The sequence below is a fragment of the Pseudophryne corroboree genome, chromosome 6 (assembly GCF_028390025.1).
Source record: "Pseudophryne corroboree isolate aPseCor3 chromosome 6, aPseCor3.hap2, whole genome shotgun sequence".
NCBI classification, from domain to species: domain Eukaryota; kingdom Metazoa; phylum Chordata; class Amphibia; order Anura; family Myobatrachidae; genus Pseudophryne; species Pseudophryne corroboree.
In genome coordinates, this window is record NC_086449.1 from 813,595,943 (window position 1) to 813,614,517 (window position 18,575).

The 18,575-nt window shown below is 50.5% G+C and overlaps 1 protein-coding gene across 1 annotated transcript in view; it reads right to left on the reverse strand.

Annotated features, from left to right (window-relative positions):
* Nucleotides 1–900: 900 nt before the first annotated feature.
* Nucleotides 901–18,575, reverse strand: part of LOC134934700 (aldo-keto reductase family 1 member C1-like) — a 46,327-nt gene continuing 28,652 nt past the window's right edge. The window contains exons 6-9 of the mRNA XM_063930071.1: nt 11,303–11,363; nt 1,781–1,946; nt 1,452–1,534; nt 901–1,363 (exon numbers count right to left, since the gene is read on the reverse strand). Coding sequence (XP_063786141.1) covers nt 1,321–1,363; nt 1,452–1,534; nt 1,781–1,946; nt 11,303–11,363 — 353 coding nt within the window. The 3' untranslated portion in view covers nt 901–1,320. The remainder of the gene's footprint in view (nt 1,364–1,451; nt 1,535–1,780; nt 1,947–11,302; nt 11,364–18,575) is intronic.

Genomic DNA, 18,575 nt, shown 5'->3' on the forward strand with positions numbered 1-18,575 from the left:
CTGCTAATCACAGAAAATCGGACTCTGTTTGTCCTGTATGATCCCAAGAAAATTGGGTGTCCTGCTTCTAAGCAGACGATTTCTCGCTGGATCAGGTTCACCATCCAGCGTGCATATTCTACGGCAGGTTTACGGTGTCCGAAATCTGTTAAGGCCCACTCTACTCGTAAAGTGGGTTCTTTCTGGGCGGCTGCCCGGGGTGTCTCGGCTTTGCCGAACGGCTACTTGGTCTGGGTTGAAAACGTTTGCCAAGTTTTACAAGTTCGATACTTTGGCCTCCGATGACCTAAAGTTTGGTCAAAGCAGTTCTGCAGGAGCCTGCATGCCCTCCCTCCCGTTCTGGGTGCTTTGGTACATCCCCATGGTACTAATATGGACCCCAGCATCCTCTAGGATGTAAGAGAAAATAGGATTTTAATTACCTACTGGTAAATCCTTTTCTCATAGTCCGTAGAGGATGCTGGGCGCCCGCCCAGCGCTCCTTTTTCCTGCAGTGGTTATTTAGTTCAGTACTGCCTGGTTCCTTGGTAAGTTCTGCATTCTTTACTGTTTCAGTACTGTTTCAGCTGTTACCGAGTTTTCCGACCTGTTGGCTGGTTTGCCTTGTTGTGTGAGCTGGTATGAATCTCGCCACTATCTGTGTATTTCCTTCTCTCAAAGTAGGTCATCTCCTCGGGCACAGTTTCTAGAGTCTAGTAGGAGGGGCATAGAGGGAGGAGCCAGTCCACACTAATAAACTCTTAAAGTGCCAATGGTTCCTGGTGGACCCATCTACACCCCATGGTACCAATATGGACCCCAGCATCCTCTACGGACTACGAGAAAAGGATTTACTGGAAGGTAAATTAAAATCCTATTTTTTCACATGTAGTAGCTAAAGAAAATCCTGACACAGAAACAGCGCTGTTATGTTCCCTTTTATTGCATTACATGAAACACATCATACTAAAACATTGTAATGACATCTAACAGCTGATTGGCAGCATTTCACATAAAGCACAAGACGTAGTTGGGGTGTAAATATTTGATTGCAACGTTAGCATTGGGGAGGAAGTGTTATATTCATCGCAGTAGATCCCACTCTGCCCAAACAGAACATAATATTTCTAACAATAATTGGACTTTTTAGTTAATATTCTGAAACCTAAACCATCACAGGCCCCTGTTACCCCACCTTAGCACCCGGGACTGGTGATCTTCAGTCTAATAGGAGGACGTGTTGTAGAAGTTGGGGGTAATTCTGTTGTACGCTAGATTTATGGGGTAACTCCAAGTTTTCAGATCAAGGTGTAGTGGAGCCAGGATGGGAATTCCCTCCACTTAATATTCGTCATGGAATGAATATTTGGGGTGTTCCTTCCATCTGAGGGGTAAGAGATTAGTCAAGAAATATTTAATTTATTTATATAAATAAAATACCTGGAATGTATTTACTGATGGGGCGGACTTACTCGTCAAGATTCAGATATCGCACACCTCTGTTAAGTCCATCCAGGCATTTCATGTCTTCACCACTCAGTTCGAAATCGAAAACCTGGGAGGAATCAATAAAATGTCGTCAGTTACAAACGTAATCCGCAAACATCAAAGTGGATATGGTGACGCATTGTGGTCGCCACTTGTGCGCTCTGCAGAAAGGGGGGGGGGGGGGGGGGACACAGAAGAATTGAAATTTTACAGACAATTAAAATATAACCTATCTTAATGGGTTAATTTCCCTTAAATTTAAACAGTTGCGCTATTGGCAATGGCCCATTATTTGTTTTAATTTTTTGGTCACCTGGAAGTTCTGCTTGATTCTGTCTGGGCTGAAGCTCTTGGCAATGATGACAAGCCCTCTCTGCAGTAGATATCGCATTGCTACCTGTGCCGGGCTGCGCTTGTTCTTCTTGGCGATTTCATTTAGGACGGGGTCTTCCAGAAGTACAGGAGTATCTTGCTTAACCCTGTTAGACAGCAGATGAGAGAGGGGAAAATTTAGGATGAGGGTAAATTAATTTTTTTTCTGTAGTTCAATTATCTTTCACAGATTGAAACAAAATAAACTTTTTATTTACAGTACTTTAATACTCATCACCAGTGACAGATGGAAGGTAGGGCTCCCTTTTACTTTATCCTCATTATTTGTACATCGTTGTCTTTCTTCTTTTTTAAACAATTTAATTATATTTATTAACTAGTAAGATTAAAACAAGTTATAATTGTTTAAATTAACAAAAATATTGAGAGCTCTAAAACTGAATCAATCATCTATTTTTAATTCTAACTAAATTCTGATTTACCAAGCCCACGCACTTCTCACATTCCGACATCACAGCCACTGGACTGGAGTACAGATGACCCCCCAACTGGACCAGAGTACCGGCAGCTCTCCCACTGTACCGGTGTACAGACATCCCTCCCACCTGACCGGTGTACCCACAACCCTCCCACTGGACCGGCCTACCCACAACCCTCCCACTGGACTGGCCTACCCACAACCCTCCCACTGGACTGGCCTACCCACAACCCTCCCACTGGACTGGAAGACTGATAACCCCCCCAATGGATGGCATACGGACAACTCCCCCACTGGAGCAGAGTACCCACAACCCTCCAACAGGACTGGACTACTCACAACCCTACCACTAGACTGGAGAGCCCACAACCCTACCACTGGACCAGTGGATGGACAATCCTCCCACTGGACTAAAGCACTCACAACCATCCCACTGGACCGATGTACTGACATCCCTCCCACTGGACCGATGTACTGACAGCCCTCCCACTGGACCGATGTACTGACATCCCTCCCACTGGACCAATGTACTGACATCCCTCCCACTGGACCGATGTACTGACATCCCTCCCACTGGACCGATGTACTGACATCCCTCCCACTGGACCGATGTACTGACATCCCTCCCACTGGACCGATGTACTGACATCCCTCCCACTGGACCGATGTACTGACATCCCTCCCACTGGACCGATGTACTGACATCCCTCCCACTGGACCGATGTACTGACATCCCTCCCACTGGACCGATGTACTGACATCCCTCCCACTGGACTGGAGTACCCACAACCCTCCCACTGGACTGGAGTACCCACAACCCTCCCACTGGACTGGAGTACCCACAACCCTCCCACTGGACTGGAGTACCCACAACCCTCCCACTGGACCGACGCATGGACAACATTCCAGTGGACTGGAAGACCGATAACCCTCCCAATGGACGGCGTACAGACAACCCTCCCACTGGACCAGAGTACCAACAACCTGCCCATTAGACCGGAGTTCCAACAGCCCCCTCCCAAGATCGGAGTTCCAACAACCCACCCACTGGATCGGTATCACTAATAGGCCTTGTTTAGTTGCCATCATCGAAAAACACATTCCCTGTATATTTTGTGCAGATGACTGCACAGATCCCTGTAAAGTCCCATCTGCTGCCCACACAGGCCTCACTCTCCGCTCACAAGTCCCAATGCTGACCCACCTGCTGCCCACACAGGTCCCACTCTCCCCTCACAGTTCCCTGTACAGTCCCACCTGCTGCCCACACAGGCTCCACTTTCCCCTCACAGTACAGTCCCACCTGCTGCCCAAGCAGGCCCCATTCTCCCCTCACAGCTCCCGGTACAGTCCCACCTGCTGCCCACACAGGCCCCACTCTCCCTTCAGCTCACAGTACAGTCCCACCTGCTGTGCAAGCAGGCCCTACCTCTCCCCTCACAGCTCCCAGTACAATCCCACCTGCTGCCCACGCAGACCTCACTCTCCCCTCACAACTCCCAGTATAGTCCAACCTGCTGCCCACAGGCCCCACTCTCCCCTCACAACTTCCAGTACAGTCCTACCTGCTGCCCACACAGACCCACTCTCCCCTCACAGCTCTAAAACTGAATCAATCATCTATTTTTAATTCTAACTACATTCTGATTTACCAAGCCCACGCACTTCTCACTTTCTGACATCACAGCCACTGGACCGGAGTACCGGCAACCCTCCCACAGGACTGGGCTACCCACAACCCTACCACTAGACTAAAGCACCAACAACCGTCCCACTGGACCGATGTACCGACATCCGTCCCACTGGACCGATGTACCGACATCCCTCCCACTGGACCGATGTACCGACATCCCTCCCACTGGACCGATGTACCGACATCCCTCCCACTGGACCGATGTACCGACATCCCTCCCACTGGACCGGAGTACCGACAACCCTCCCACTGGACCGGAGTACCGACAACCCTCCCACTGGACCGGAGTACCCACAACCCTCCCACTGGACCGGAGTACCCACAACCCTCCCACTGGACCGGAGTACCCACAACCCTCCCACTGGACCGGAGTACCCACAACCCTCCCACTGGACCGGAGTACCCACAACCCTCCCACTGGACCGGAGTACCCACAACCCTCCCACTGGACCGGAGTACCCACAACCCTCCCACTGGACCGGAGTACCCACAACCCTCCCACTGGACCGGAGTACCCACAACCCACCCACTGGACCGGAGTACTCACAACCCACCCACTGGACCGGAGTACTCACAACCCACCCACTGGACCGGAGTACTCACAACCCACCCACTGGACCGGAGTACCCACAACCCACCCACTGGACCGGAGTACAGTCAACCCTCCCACTGGACCGGAGTACAGTCAACCCTCCCACTGGACTGGAGTACAGTCAACCCTCCCACTGGACTGGAGTACAGTCAACCCTCCCACTGGACTGGAGTACTCACAACCCACCCACTGGACTGGAGTACTCACAACCCACCCACTGGACTGGAGTACCCACAACCCAACCACTGGACTGGAGTACCCACAACCCACCCACTGGACTAGAGTATTGTCAACCCTCCCACTGGACTGGAGTACCGTCAACCCTCCCACTGGACCGGCGCATGGACAACCTCCCAGTAGACTGGAAGACAGATAACCCTCCCAATGGATGGCGTACAGACAACCCTCCCACTGGACCAGAGTACCAACAACCTGCCCATTAGACCGGAGTTCCAACAGCCCCCTCCCAAGATCGGCGTTCCAACAACCCACCCACTGGATCGGTATCACTAATAGGCCTTGTTTAGTTGCCATCATGGTCCCAATGCTGACCCACCTGCTGCCCACACAGGTCCCACTCTCCCCTCAACACTCCCTGTACAGTCCCACCTGCTGCCCACACAGGCCCCACTCTCCTCTCACAGTACAGTCCCACCTGCTGCCCAAGCAGGCCCCACTCTCCCCTCACAGCTCCCGGTACAGTCCCAACTGCTGCCCACGCAGGCCCCATTCTCCCATCAGCTACCAGTACAGTCCCACCTGCTGCTCAAGCAGGCCCCAATCTCCCCTCACAGCTTCCAGTACAATCCCACCTGCTGCCCACGCAGACCCCACTCTCCCCTCACAACTCCCAGTATAGTCCCACCTGCAGCCCACAGGCCCCACTCTCCCCTCACAGCTCCCAGTACAGTCCTACCTGCTGCCCACACAGACCCCACTTTCCTCTCACAGCTCCCAGTCAGGGGCATAGCCAGAACTTTGTGGGTCCCATAGCAACATTTTGAAGGGGCCCCTGTCCCAATGCTTCTAGAGAGAGACCTCTCCACAGCAGGTGTTAATTTTATGCCCCATAGTAATGACCTAATCCATATTCTGAACCATAGTAGTGTAATGACCCAATTCATATTCTGAACCATAGTAGTGCCCTAGTTTATTTTATGCCACATGGTAGTGCCCTAGTTTATTTCATGAGCCATAATAGTGCCCTAATTTACATTATGTCACATTGTAGTGCTGCTAGTACACATTATGCCACACATTACCCCCAATTTACATTAGGACGTACAATGTCCCCAGTTCATATTATGCCTCATTACAGTGCCCCAGTTCATATTATGCCACAATATAGTGCCCTCCAGTTCATTTGAAACCATATTACAAAGAGAAGGTCCAGGTACCAAAATTAGATATTTGTAGGCAGGCCCCAAGGCAAACGTTTGTAAGTGCCACTATATACCTCAAATTGTGGAAAATGTATAGGTCACATGTAACTTTGACAGGGAAGGTGGCCCCTCTCATCTCTGGGCCACATAGCAGCAGCATTGCCTGCACCTATTGTAGCTACGCCCTTGCTCCCAGTACAGTCCCACCTGTTACCCACACAGGCCCCACTCTCCCCTCACAGCTCCCTGTACAGTCCCACCTGCTGCCCACACAGGCCCCACTCTCCCCTCACAGCTCCTTGTACAGTCCCACCTGCTGCTCACAGAGGCCCCACTCTCCACTTACAGCTTTCTGTACAGTCCCACCTGCTGCCCACACAGGCCCCACTGTCCCGTCACAGCTCCCAGTACAGTCCTACCTGCTGCCCACACAGGCCCCACTCTCCCCTCACAGTACAGTCCCACCTGCTGCCCACACAGGCCCCACTCTCCCTTCAGCTCCCAGTACAGTCCCACCTGCTGCTCAAGCAGGCCCTACCTCTCCCCTCACAGCTCCCAGTACAATCCCACTCTCCCCTCACAACTCCCAGTATAGTCCAACCTGCTACCCACACAGACCCACTCTTCCCTCACAGCTCTAAAACTGAATCAATCATCTATCTTTAATTCTAAACTACATTCTGATTTACCAAGCCCACGCACTTCTCACATTCTGATATCACAGCCACTGGACTGGAGCACAGTCAACCCTCCCACTGGACTGGACTGGAGCACAGTCAACCCTCCCACTGGACTGGACTGGAGCACAGTCAACCCTCCCACTGGACTGGAGCGGAGCACAGTCAACCCTCCCACTGGACTGGACTGGAGCACAGTCAACCCTCCCACTGGACTGGACTGGAGCACAGTCAACCCTCCCACTGGACTGGACTGGAGCACAGTCAACCCTCCCACTGGACTGGACTGGAACACAGTCAACCCTCCCACTGGACTGGAACACAGTCAACCCTCCCACTGGACTGGAGCACCGTCAACCCTCCCACTGGACTGGAGTACCGTCAACCCTCCCACTGGACCGGCGCATGGACAACCTCCCAGTAGACTGGAAGACTGATAACCCTTCCAATGGACGGCGTACAGACAACCCTCCCACTGGACCAGAGTACCAACAACCTGCCCATTAGACCGGAGTTCCAACAGCCCCCTCCCAAGATCGGAGTTCCAACAACCCACCCACTGGATCGGTATCACTAATAGGCCTTGTTTAGTTGCCATCATCGAAAAACACGTTCCTTGTATATTTTGTGCAGATGACTGCACAGATCCCTGTAAAGTCCCATCTGCTGCCCACACAGGCCTCACTCTCCGCTCACAAGTCCCAATGCTGACCCACCTGCTGCCCACACAGGTCCCACTCTCCCCTCACAGCTCCCTGTACAGTCCCACCTGCTGCCCACACAGGCCCCACTTTCCCCTCACAGTACAGTCCCACCTGCTGCCCACACAGGCCCCACTCTCTCCTCACAGCTCCAAATTGCCATGTGTCTCCTACATGTCAGCCTTAAGACATCCCAGTGTCTTCATCTGTCTGTCTCCCAGTTCCTCACCCGTGTCACCCTCTATATGTGTCCCTAGTGTCACCCACTACCTACACAACTGTAAAAAAATATATAATTTGTTTGTCAAAACTGAAACTTGCCATCAACTCTGCAACCACCACCCAGGGGTGCCAGGAATAGCCACAGGCTTCAATCCAGGCCATGGGTGCCTCGACAGGAGGACCCCTTTTATGAGGTGTCCACCACTTCCCCAGGAAACCCTGGCTTGGGCCGACAGTTAGATGGGGTAATGCCTCAGTCAAGTGTGCCCCCTGACTGTGGTATTACCCCTTGCTAGTGGAGCCTGGTGCTGGTTCTAAAAATACAGGAGACCCCTGGTCGTTTTTACCCTTTGTATTTTTATAACCAGCAATGGTCCAAGAGCCCAGTGCAGGATTTTAAAATTTAGGGGAATCTCACGCTTTTTTTTTCATGAATTTCAAGTACAGGTTGAGTATCCCATATCCAAATATTCCGAAATTTATTGGAGTGAGAGTGAGATAGTAAAACCTTTGTTTTCTGATGGCTCAATGTACACACACAGGGGCGGATTGGGAACAAAAAACGGCCCTGGAAAAAATTGTACTAGTGGCCCCACATGGGCAGCACCAGAGGTGTAAGGTCTAGCCGTGGGCCATGGCAGCAGCACCCTCCCCCAAGACTTTCCAGATAGTGGGCATGTCCAGCATCAAGGGAGAAGTTCAAATAAAATAAAATTAAATATTATGAGCACATTATATGATACACCTTCAGAATTTAGGAAACTAACTGTTTAGAAAGATATATTTTCTTGCTTATTACACCAACAGTATCCCAATCACTATTCACTCAATCTTATATGTCAGCCAAGCAGGCAGACAGAGCATACACTAGATCATCTGTAATCACAGGCTAAGTGGCAGAGTAATTTTCTTATATGCAAATTATTTTGCAGTTTATTCATTATGTCTATAAACAGGACCATGTGTCCTCAAACAAAACAGGCCCCACGGGTGCGTCGGCCCACCGGGAATCTTCCCTGTAAACCCTATGGCCAATCCGCCTCTGTACACACACTTTGTTTAATGCACAAAGTTATTAAAAATATTGTATTAAATGACCTTCAGGCTGTGTGTATAAGGTGTATATGAAACAAATTAATTGTGTGAATGTAGACACACTTTGTTTAATGTACAAACTTATAAAAAATATTGGCTAAAATGACCTTCAGGCTGTGTGTATAAGGTGTATATGTAACATAAATGCATTCTGTGCTTAGACTTAGGTCCCATTGCCATGATATCTCATTATGGTATGCAATTATTCCAAAATACGGAATAATCCGATATCTAAAATACTTCTGGTCCCAATATACTGCCTGCTATTCAGCCTTACAGAACTGTACTGAATGTTGCTTTGACTGTGCTTTATTCTATTACCCTGAACTACGGACTGTGCTACATACATATAACCTGCTATTGACTTTCAATCAACAGCCTTACCTGATACCGTTAGGACAGTGTATTATAAAGAGTTCATAATCCTAGCATATAAATGGATTCTTCTGCTGCCCAGGTTTAACTACGGTTATAGATACACAATTATATTACCAGCAGCTTATAGTGCCAACCAAGGTTATACTGCCACTGTGTGGACATAATAGAATGTGGCAAGCCATCAATGTATTAATGCCAATGTAGATGGTGTAATGATTTGTTTTAGTTGTACACGGTGATTTCACGTTATTGTTTGCTGTATATTATGAAGTCTCTTAGCCATTTTATCATACAGCGGTGACCAGTTTGTTGCCGTATAATAAATCTTTTGTCACCGTCCTAACGTGTGGTGACTTGTGTGGGGTTGGGGTTCCTCGTCCTGTGCCAGAGTCCAAGAATACAAATCTGGTCTAAGAAGGCTTCAGGTACGTCCTCCTGCATCTACATCTGCACCAACACTACAGATTACGTAGTACCTGTCACAACTGTACCGCTGTACCCCGCACAGCATCCAGAGTCACAGTACCGCTGTACCCCGCACAGCATCCAGAGTCACAGTACCGCTGTACCCCGCACAGCATCCAGAGTCACAGTACCGCTGTACCCCGCACAGCATCCAGAGTCACAGTACCGCTGTACCCCGCACAGCATCCAGAGTCACAGTACCGCTACTGGCGTGTGTAGCTCATTTTATTAGGGGGTGCACCGTCGGAGGGGTGTGTATAGCATCACCTTTTGGGCGTGTCTATCACCATCTATCGATGGTCAACGCATATAAAATATCCACCTTTGTACCAATCCTAATAAAGTAGGTACATTGTCAGATATTGTGGTGTGCACCAAACAATCACCCCTGATGGCGCTCACTGCAATTACAGTGCTCCTCCTCAGCCTGGTCTGGCTCCCCCTCTCTTTCCCCTGCAAGCTGCAGCAGCTTACTTACAAGTCAGTCACTCACTGACACTGACAGTCGCAGACTAGTACTGCTGCTGCTGGAAAAACGAGTGACGTGTTAATGCTGATGCCGACCGCCTGCCAGTATTGAATTTGTCTTCCTAAGAGGAACGCTGGCTGCATGCTGCTCCTCATCAGTGGCTGGCGTTGGCATAGCATAGAAGGAGAGATGTGTGTATGTGGCAGGTGTGACGGGTGGGCATGCAAGCAGCATTACGTAATCACGTCACATCACAGTTTTTGTACATGGTGGTGGAGCTGGGAATTTGAAAGCGGAGTCAGTGGCACCCTTGATTAACCCAGGCGTCCGGTCAGTAATGCAGTCCTGACAGGGTGCAGTGCAGAGGGGACAGTAATCAGCCTGTTCGGCGATCGCTGCATCAGGCATGTGAGATCGGGGTGCCAGACATTTGGGGGTGCCTGTGCGCACCAGGAACCCCCCCTGCGCACACCTATGAGTACCGCTGTACCCCGCACAGCATCCAGAGTCACAGTACCGCTGTACCCCGCACAGCATCCAGAGTCACAGTACCCCGCACTGCATCCAGAGTCACAGTACCACTGGTACCGGCACAACAACCATTAAACCACTGGTACCAGCCTAAAGTACAAACACAGATTCCCTAGTCCCTGCCAGCATCCAGTCCATACCACTATTTCTGACATGGTGAAACACATCACGTACTGGTACAAGCCCAGTGCCTTGTACCACCAACTCCGCCAGCCCCAGATCAATTGTTCCTATGCAAGTGCCGCCAGCCCTGCCTGAAGCACAGTACCAGTGCCACCAGTTCTGCCTGGAGTGCAGCTCCATTGATGTCTCCCTAGTGTGTAGGCCAAGTACCGCCAGTTTTGGCCAGTGTCCCGCGCAAGTGTCACCAGTAAAGCCTGGTGTGTAGTTTCAGTTCAACCAAATACGGTTAGTCTTCCAGCCATCATCATCACCAGTTATCTGTCTTGCCACATTCCTAGAGTCTCCTCCTGTAGCGGAAGCAGTAAAGACTTATCTATCTCATTTCTGCTCCATCTAAAGCCCAAAGGTCCCATTTCCTGTGCACACCAATACGTATCGGACAGATCCAACACAGGACGGAACCCGACGGAGATTTCACTCCCCAACTCAGGCAGATGAGATGTGAATAGATATCGATGTTACCGATTCACCTCAATACATGGGCGAAGCAGGAAGAGCTGTAGCTGCCATATTAGATCTGCCCCCAAGTCTGTAGACAACACATCCTCCTTGGTGATGTAACTGAAGACTGGTATATACTGTTACCTCCATGACATTAGCGCTTGCTATATTCTTTTGCAAACAGGGCTCCCACACAAAATACAATTAAGCAGCTCCTTCATGATGGGTTTGTCCTGAAACTTTTCCCTGTTTCCATCTGAAAACAAAATACTGTCATCCGTTACGTCACAGAAAATTGGAATTCACGGAAGTCTCATTACCGTCAGACAAACACTGTTTACCTCACCTCAGGTGTACTCCCAAAGAGAACACACATACTGCTCCATGCTGAGAAATACTGCACGGCTGATGATGCCCTTGGGGTTTATAGTTACTGATCACTCTGGCAACAATTATAATTGCAAAACCTGTTTACAGGGTGTATTGTTTTGTCTGAGAACTGTATGTAGCACATGGAGTCCAACAAAATTAACAAAGGGCATATAAAATTGGATAAAAAAAAATATGTCAGGTTCTGTCCTGTTCAGATCTGTTGGTTAGGCTGTGAAGGAGGGTTAGGGTGAAGCGGGGGGGGGGGGGGGGGGGGGGGGGTTAGGGTTAGGCCGCAGGGGAGGGTTAGGCTGCAGTGGGGGTTGAGGGTTAGGCTTAGTCTGTGGGGGAGGGTTAGGCTGTGGGGGTTGGTTAGGCTGCAGGGGCAGGTTTAGGCTTTGGGGGAGGATTAGGCTGAGGTTGAGGGTTACGCACTACAGGGAGCATTAGGCTGCAGTGGGGGGGAAGGGTTAGGGTTAGTCTGTGGGGGAGGGTTAGGCTGTGATGGAGGGTTAGGCCCTATGGGGAGGTTTAGGGTTAGACTGTCGGGGGGGGGGGGGGGGGGGGGGGGATAGACTGTGGGTGAGAGGGTTAGGCTGTGGGGAAGGGTTAGGCACTAGGTGGAGGGTTATGGTTAAACCTGTGCTGTAGGGTTGGGCACTAGGTGGAGGGTTAGGGTTAGGCCCTATGGGGAGGTTTAGGGTTAGACTGTCGGGGGGGGGGGGGGGAATAGACTGTGGGTGAGAGGGTTAGGCTGTGGGGAAGGGTTAGGCACTAGGTGGAGGGTTATGGTTAAACCTGTGCTGTAGGGTTGGGCACTAGGTGGAGGGTTAGGGTTAGGCTGTGGGGAGGTTTAGGGTTAGGCTGTGGGGGAGGGTTAGACACTAGGGAGAGGGTTAGGCTGCGAGGGCAAGGATGGGGTTAGCCTGTGGGGGAGGTTTAGGCTGGGGGGGAAGGGTTAGGCACTAGGTGGAGGGTTAGGGTTAGGCTGTGGGGAGGTTTAGGGTTAGGCACTACAGGGAGAGTTAGGCTGCAGTGGGGGGGTTAGGCACTAGTGGGAGGGTTATGCTTAGGTTGCAGGGGTAGGGTTAGGATGTGGGGGGTGTTAGGCAATAATGGGCGGGTTAGGGTAAGGCTGCGGGGGCAGGGTTAGGTTGCAGGAGGGGATGGTTAAGGTTAGGCTGTGATGGAGGGTTAGACACTAGGGGGAGGGTTAGTGTTAAGCAATAGGGGGAGGGTTAGGGTTAGGCACTACAGGGAGGGTTAGGCTGCAGTGGGGGGTGGAGAGTTAGGCTGTGGGGGTGGGTTAGGCACTAGTGGAGGGTTATGGTTAGGTTGCAGGGGTAGGGTTAGGCTGCAGGCTGTGAGGGAGGGTTAGACACTAGGGGGAGGGTCAGGGTTAGATTTGGAATAATAAGATTTTACTTACCGATAAATCTATTTCTCGTAGTCCGTAGTGGATGCTGGGGACTCCGTCAGGACCATGGGGAATAGCGGCTCCGCAGGAGACAGGGCACAAAAATAAAGCTTTAGGATTAGGTGGTGTGTACTGGCTCCTCCCCCTATGACCCTCCTCCAAGCCTCAGTTAGGATACTGTGCCCGGACGAGCGTACACAATAAGGAAGGATATTGAATCCCGGGTAAGACTCATACCAGCCACACCAATCACACCGTATAACTTGTGATCTGAACCCAGTTAACAGTATGACAACGTAGGAGCCTCTGAACAGACGGCTCACAACAATAACAACCCGATTTCTTTGTTACAATAACTATGTACAAGTATTGCAGACAATCCGCACTTGGGATGGGCGCCCAGCATCCACTACGGACTACGAGAAATAGATTTATCGGTAAGTAAAATCTTATTTTCTCTAACGTCCTAGTGGATGCTGGGGACTCCGTCAGGACCATGGGGATTATACCAAAGCTCCCAAACGGGCGGGAGAGTGCGGATGACTCTGCAGCACCGAATGAGAGAACTCAAGGTCCTCCTCAGCCAGGGTATCAAATTTGTAGAATTTTGCAAACGTGTTTGTCCCTGACCAAGTAGCAGCTCGGCAGAGTTGTAATGCCGAGACCCCCCGGGCAGCCGCCCAGGATGAGCCCACTTTCCTTGTGGAATGGGCCTTGACAGATTTAGGTTGTGGCAAGCCTGCCACAGAATGTGCAAGTTGAATTGTGCTACAAATCCAACGAGCAATCGTCTGCTTAGAAGCAGGAGCACCCATCTTGTTGGGTGCATACAATATAAACAGCGAGTCAGACTTTCTGACTCCCGCCGTTCTTGAAATATATATTTTCAATGCCCGGACCACGTCCAACAACTTGGAATCCTCCAAATCGTTAGTAGCCGCAGGCACCACAATAGGCTGGTTCAGGTGAAACGCTGACACCACCTTAGGCAGAAAATGAGGACGCGTCCGCAGTTCTGCCCTGTCCGTATGGAAAATCAGATATGGGCTCTTATATGATAAAGCCGCCAATTCGGATACTCTCCTGGCTGAAGCCAGGGCCAGTAGCATGGTTACTTTCCATGTAAGATACTTCAACTCCACCGATTTGAGCGGCTCAAACCAATGGGATTTGAGAAAATCCAAGACTACATTAAGATCCCACGGTGCCACTGGGGGCACAACCGGGGGCTGTATATGTAGTACTCCTTTTACAAAAGTCTGGACTTCAGGAACTGAAGCCAATTCTTTCTGGAAGAAAATCGACAGGGCCGAAATTTGAACCTTAATGGACCCCAATTTGAGGCCCATAGACAATCCTGTTTGCAGGAAATGTAGGAATCGACCCAGTTGAAATTCCTCCGTGGGGGCCTTCCTGGCCTCACACCACGCAACATATTTTCTCCAAATGCGGTGATAATGTTGTGCAGTCACCTCCTTCCTGGCTTTTACCAGTGTAGGAATGACCTCTTCCGGAATGCCTTTTTCCCTTAGAATTCGGCGTTCAACCGCCATGCCGTCAAACGCAGCCGCGGTAAGTCTTGGAATAGACACGGTCCCTGCTGAAGCAGGTCCCGTCTTAGAGGTAGAGGCCACGGATCCTCCGTGAGCATCTCTTGAAGTTCCGGGTACCAAGTTCTTCTTGGCCAATCCGGAGCCACTAGTATCGTTCTTACTCCCTTTTGCCGTATAATTCTCAGTACTTTTGGTATGAGAGGCAGAGGAGGGAACACATACACTGACTGGAACACCCACGGTGTTACCAGAGCGTCCACAGCTATTGCCTGAGGGTCTCTTGACCTGGCGCAATACCTGTCCAGTTTTTTGTTGAGGCGGGACGCCATCATATCCACCATTGGTTTTTCCCAACGGTTCACAATCATGTGGAAGACTTCTGGATGAAGTCCCCACTCTCCCGGGTGTAGATCGTGTCTGCTGAGGAAGTCTGCTTCCCAGTTGTCCACTCCCGGAATGAATACTGCTGACAGTGCTATCACATGATCTTCCGCCCAGCGAAGAATCCTTGCAGCTTCTGCCATTGCTGTCCTGCTTCTTGTGCCGCCCTGTCTGTTTACGTGGGCGACTGCCGTGATGTTGTCCGACTGGATCAACACCGGCTGACCCTGAAGCAGGGGTTTTGCCAGACTTAGAGCATTGTAAATCGCTCTTAGCTCCAGTATATTTATGTGAAGAGACATCTCCAGGCTTGACCATACTCCCTGGAAGTTTCTTCCCTGTGTGACCGCTCCCCAGCCTCTCAGACTGGCATCCGTGGTCACCAGGACCCAGTCCTGTATGCCGAATCTGCGGCCCTCTAACAGATGAGCACTCTGCAACCACCACAGAAGAGACACCCTTGTCCGTGGCGATAAGGTTATCCGCTGATGCATCTGCAGATGCGATCCGGACCATTTGTCCAGCAGATCCCACTGAAAAGTTTGTGCGTGGAATCTGCCGAATGGAATCGCTTCGTAAGAAGCCACCATCTTTCCCAGGACTCTTGTGCATTGATGCACAGACACTGTCCCTGGTTTTAGGAGGTTCCTGACAAGTTCGGATAACTCCCTGGCTTTCTCCTCCGGAAGAAACACCTTTTTCTGAACAGTGTCCAGAATCATTCCCAGGAACAGCAGACGTGTCGTCGGGGTCAACTGAGATTTTGGAAAATTCAGAATCCACCCGTGTTGTTGCAGCACTAGTTGGGTTAGTGCTACTCCGTCCTCCAGCTGTTCTCTGGACCTTGCCCTTATCAGGAGATCGTCCAAGTAAGGGATAATTAATACGCCTCTTCTTCGCAGAAGGATCATCATTTCGGCCATTACCTTGGTAAAGACCCGAGGTGCCGTGGACAATCCAAACGGCAGCGTCTGAAACTGATAATGACAGTTTTGCACCACGAACCTGAGGTACCCTTGATGTGAAGGGCAAATTGGGACATGCAGGTAAGCATCCTTTATGTCCAGGGACACCATAAAGTCCCCTTCTCCCAGATTCGCTATCACTGCTCTGAGTGACTCCATCTTGAACTTGAATTTTTGTATGTACAGGTTCAAAGATTTTAGATTTAGAATAGGTCTTACCGAGCTGTCCGGCTTCGGTACCACAAATAGCGTGGAGTAATACCCCTTTCCCTGTTGTAGGAGGGGTACCTTGACTATCACCTGCTGAGAAAACAGCTTGTGAATGGCTTCCAATACCGTCGCCCTGTCTGAGGGAGACGTTGGCAAAGCAGACTTTAGGAACCGGCGAGGGGGAGACTTCTCGAATTCCAACCTGTAACCCTGAGATACTACCTGCAGAATCCAGGGGTCCACCTGTGAGCAAGCCCACTGTGCGCTGAAATTCTTGAGTCGACCCCCCACCGCTCCTGAGTCCGCTTGTAAGGCCCCAGCGTCATGCTGAGGGCTTTGCAGAACCCTGGAAGGGCTTCTGTTCCTGGGCAGGGGCTGCTTGCTGCCCTCTTACCCCTTCCTCTGCCCCGAGGCAGATAGGACTGTCCTTTTGTCCGCTTGTTCTTATAGGACCGAAAGGACTGCGGCTGAAAAGACGGTGTCTTTTTCTGTTGGGAGGGGGTCTGAGGTAAAAAAGTGGATTTTCCGGCAGTTGCCGTGGCCACCAGATCCGATAGACCGACGCCAAATAATTCCTCCCCTTTATACGGCAATACTTCCATATGTCGTTTGGAATCCGCATCACCTGACCACTGTCGCGTCCATAAACTCCTTCTGGCAGATATGGACATCGCATTTACTCTCGATGCCAGAGTGCAAATATCTCTCTGCGCATCTCGCATATAAAGGAAAGCATCCTTTAATTGCTCTATAGTCAATAAAATACTGTCCCTATCCAGGGTATCAATATTTTCAGTCAGGGAATCCAACCAGACGACCCCAGCACTGCACATCCAGGCTGAGGCGATGGCTGGTCGCAGTATAACACCAGTATGTGTGTATATACTTTTTAGGGTAGTTTCCAGTCTCCTATCCGCTGGATCCCTGAGGGCGGCCGTATCAGGAGACGGTAACGCCACTTGTTTTGATAAGCGTGTGAGCGCCTTATCCACCCTAGGGGGTGTTTTCCAGCGCGCCCTAACCTCTGGCGGGAAAGGGTATAATGCTAATAACTTTTTTGAAATTAGCATTTTTCTATCTGGGTTAACCCACGCTTCATCACATACATCATTTAATTCCTCTGATTCAGGAAAAACTACAGGTAGTTTTTTCACCCCCCACATAATACCCCTTTTTGTGGTACTTGCAGTATCAGATATGCAAAGCCTCCTTCATTGCCGTGATCATATAACGTGTGGCCCTACTTGAAAATACGTTTGTTTCATCACCGTCGACACTAGATTCAGTGTCTGTGTCTGGGTCTGTGTCGACCGACTGAGGTAAAGGGCGCTTTACAGCCCCTGACGGTGTCTGAGACGCCTGGGCAGGTACTAACTGGTTTGCCGGCCGTCTCATGTCGTCAACTGATTTTTGTAATGTGCTGACATTATCACGTAATTCCATAAACAAAGCCATCCATTCCGGTGTCGACTCCCTGGGGGGTGACATCACCATTATCGGCAATTGCTCTGCCTCCACGCCAACATCGTCCTCATACATGTCGACACACACGTACCGACACACAGCAGACACACAGGGAATGCTCTTATCGAAGACAGGACCCCACTAGCCCTTTGGGGAGACAGAGGGAGAGTTTGCCAGCACACACCCAAGCGCCATAATATATATGGGAACAACCTTATATAAGTGTTGTTCCTTATAGCAGCTTAAATATATCCAATATATCGCCAAAAAATGCCCCCCCCTCTCTGTTTTACCCTGTTTCTGTAGTGCAGTGCAGGGGAGAGTCCTGGGAGCCTTCCTCACAGCGGAGCTGAGCAGGAAAATGGCGCTGTGTGCTGAGGAGAATAAGCCCCGCCCCCTATTTCGGCGGGCTTTCCTCCCGTAGTTTTAGATAACTGGCATGGGTTAAATACATACATATAGCCTCAATGGCTATATGTGATGTATTCTTTTGCCATAAGGTATTAAAATATTGCTGCCCAGGGCGCCCCCAGCAGCGCCCTGCACCCTCCGTGACCGCTTGGTGTGAAGTGTGTGACAACAATGGTGCACAGCTGCAGTGCTGTGCGCTACCTTCATGAAGACTGAAGAGCCTTCTGCCGCCTGTTTCCGGACCTTCAATCTTCAGCATCTGTAAGGGAGGTCGGCGGCGCGGCTCCGGGACGAACCCCAGGGTGAGACCTGTGTTCCGACTCCCTCTGGAGCTAATGGTGTCCAGTAGCCTAAGAATCCAATCCATCCTGCACGCAGGTGAGTTGAAATTCTCTCCCCTAAGTCTCTCGATGCAGTGAGCCTGTTGCCAGCAGGACTCACTGAAAATAAAAAACCTAAAAAACTTTTTCTAAGCAGCTCTTTAGGAGAGCCACCTAGATTGCACCCTGCTCGGACGGGCACAAAAACCTAACTAAGGCTTGGAGGAGGGTCATAGGGGGAGGAGCCAGTACACACCACCTAATCCTAAAGCTTTATTTTTGTGCCCTGTCTCCTGCGGAGCCGCTATTCCCCATGGTCCTGACGGAGTCCCCAGCATCCACTAGGACGTTAGAGAAATAAGGCTACATGATTCTAAA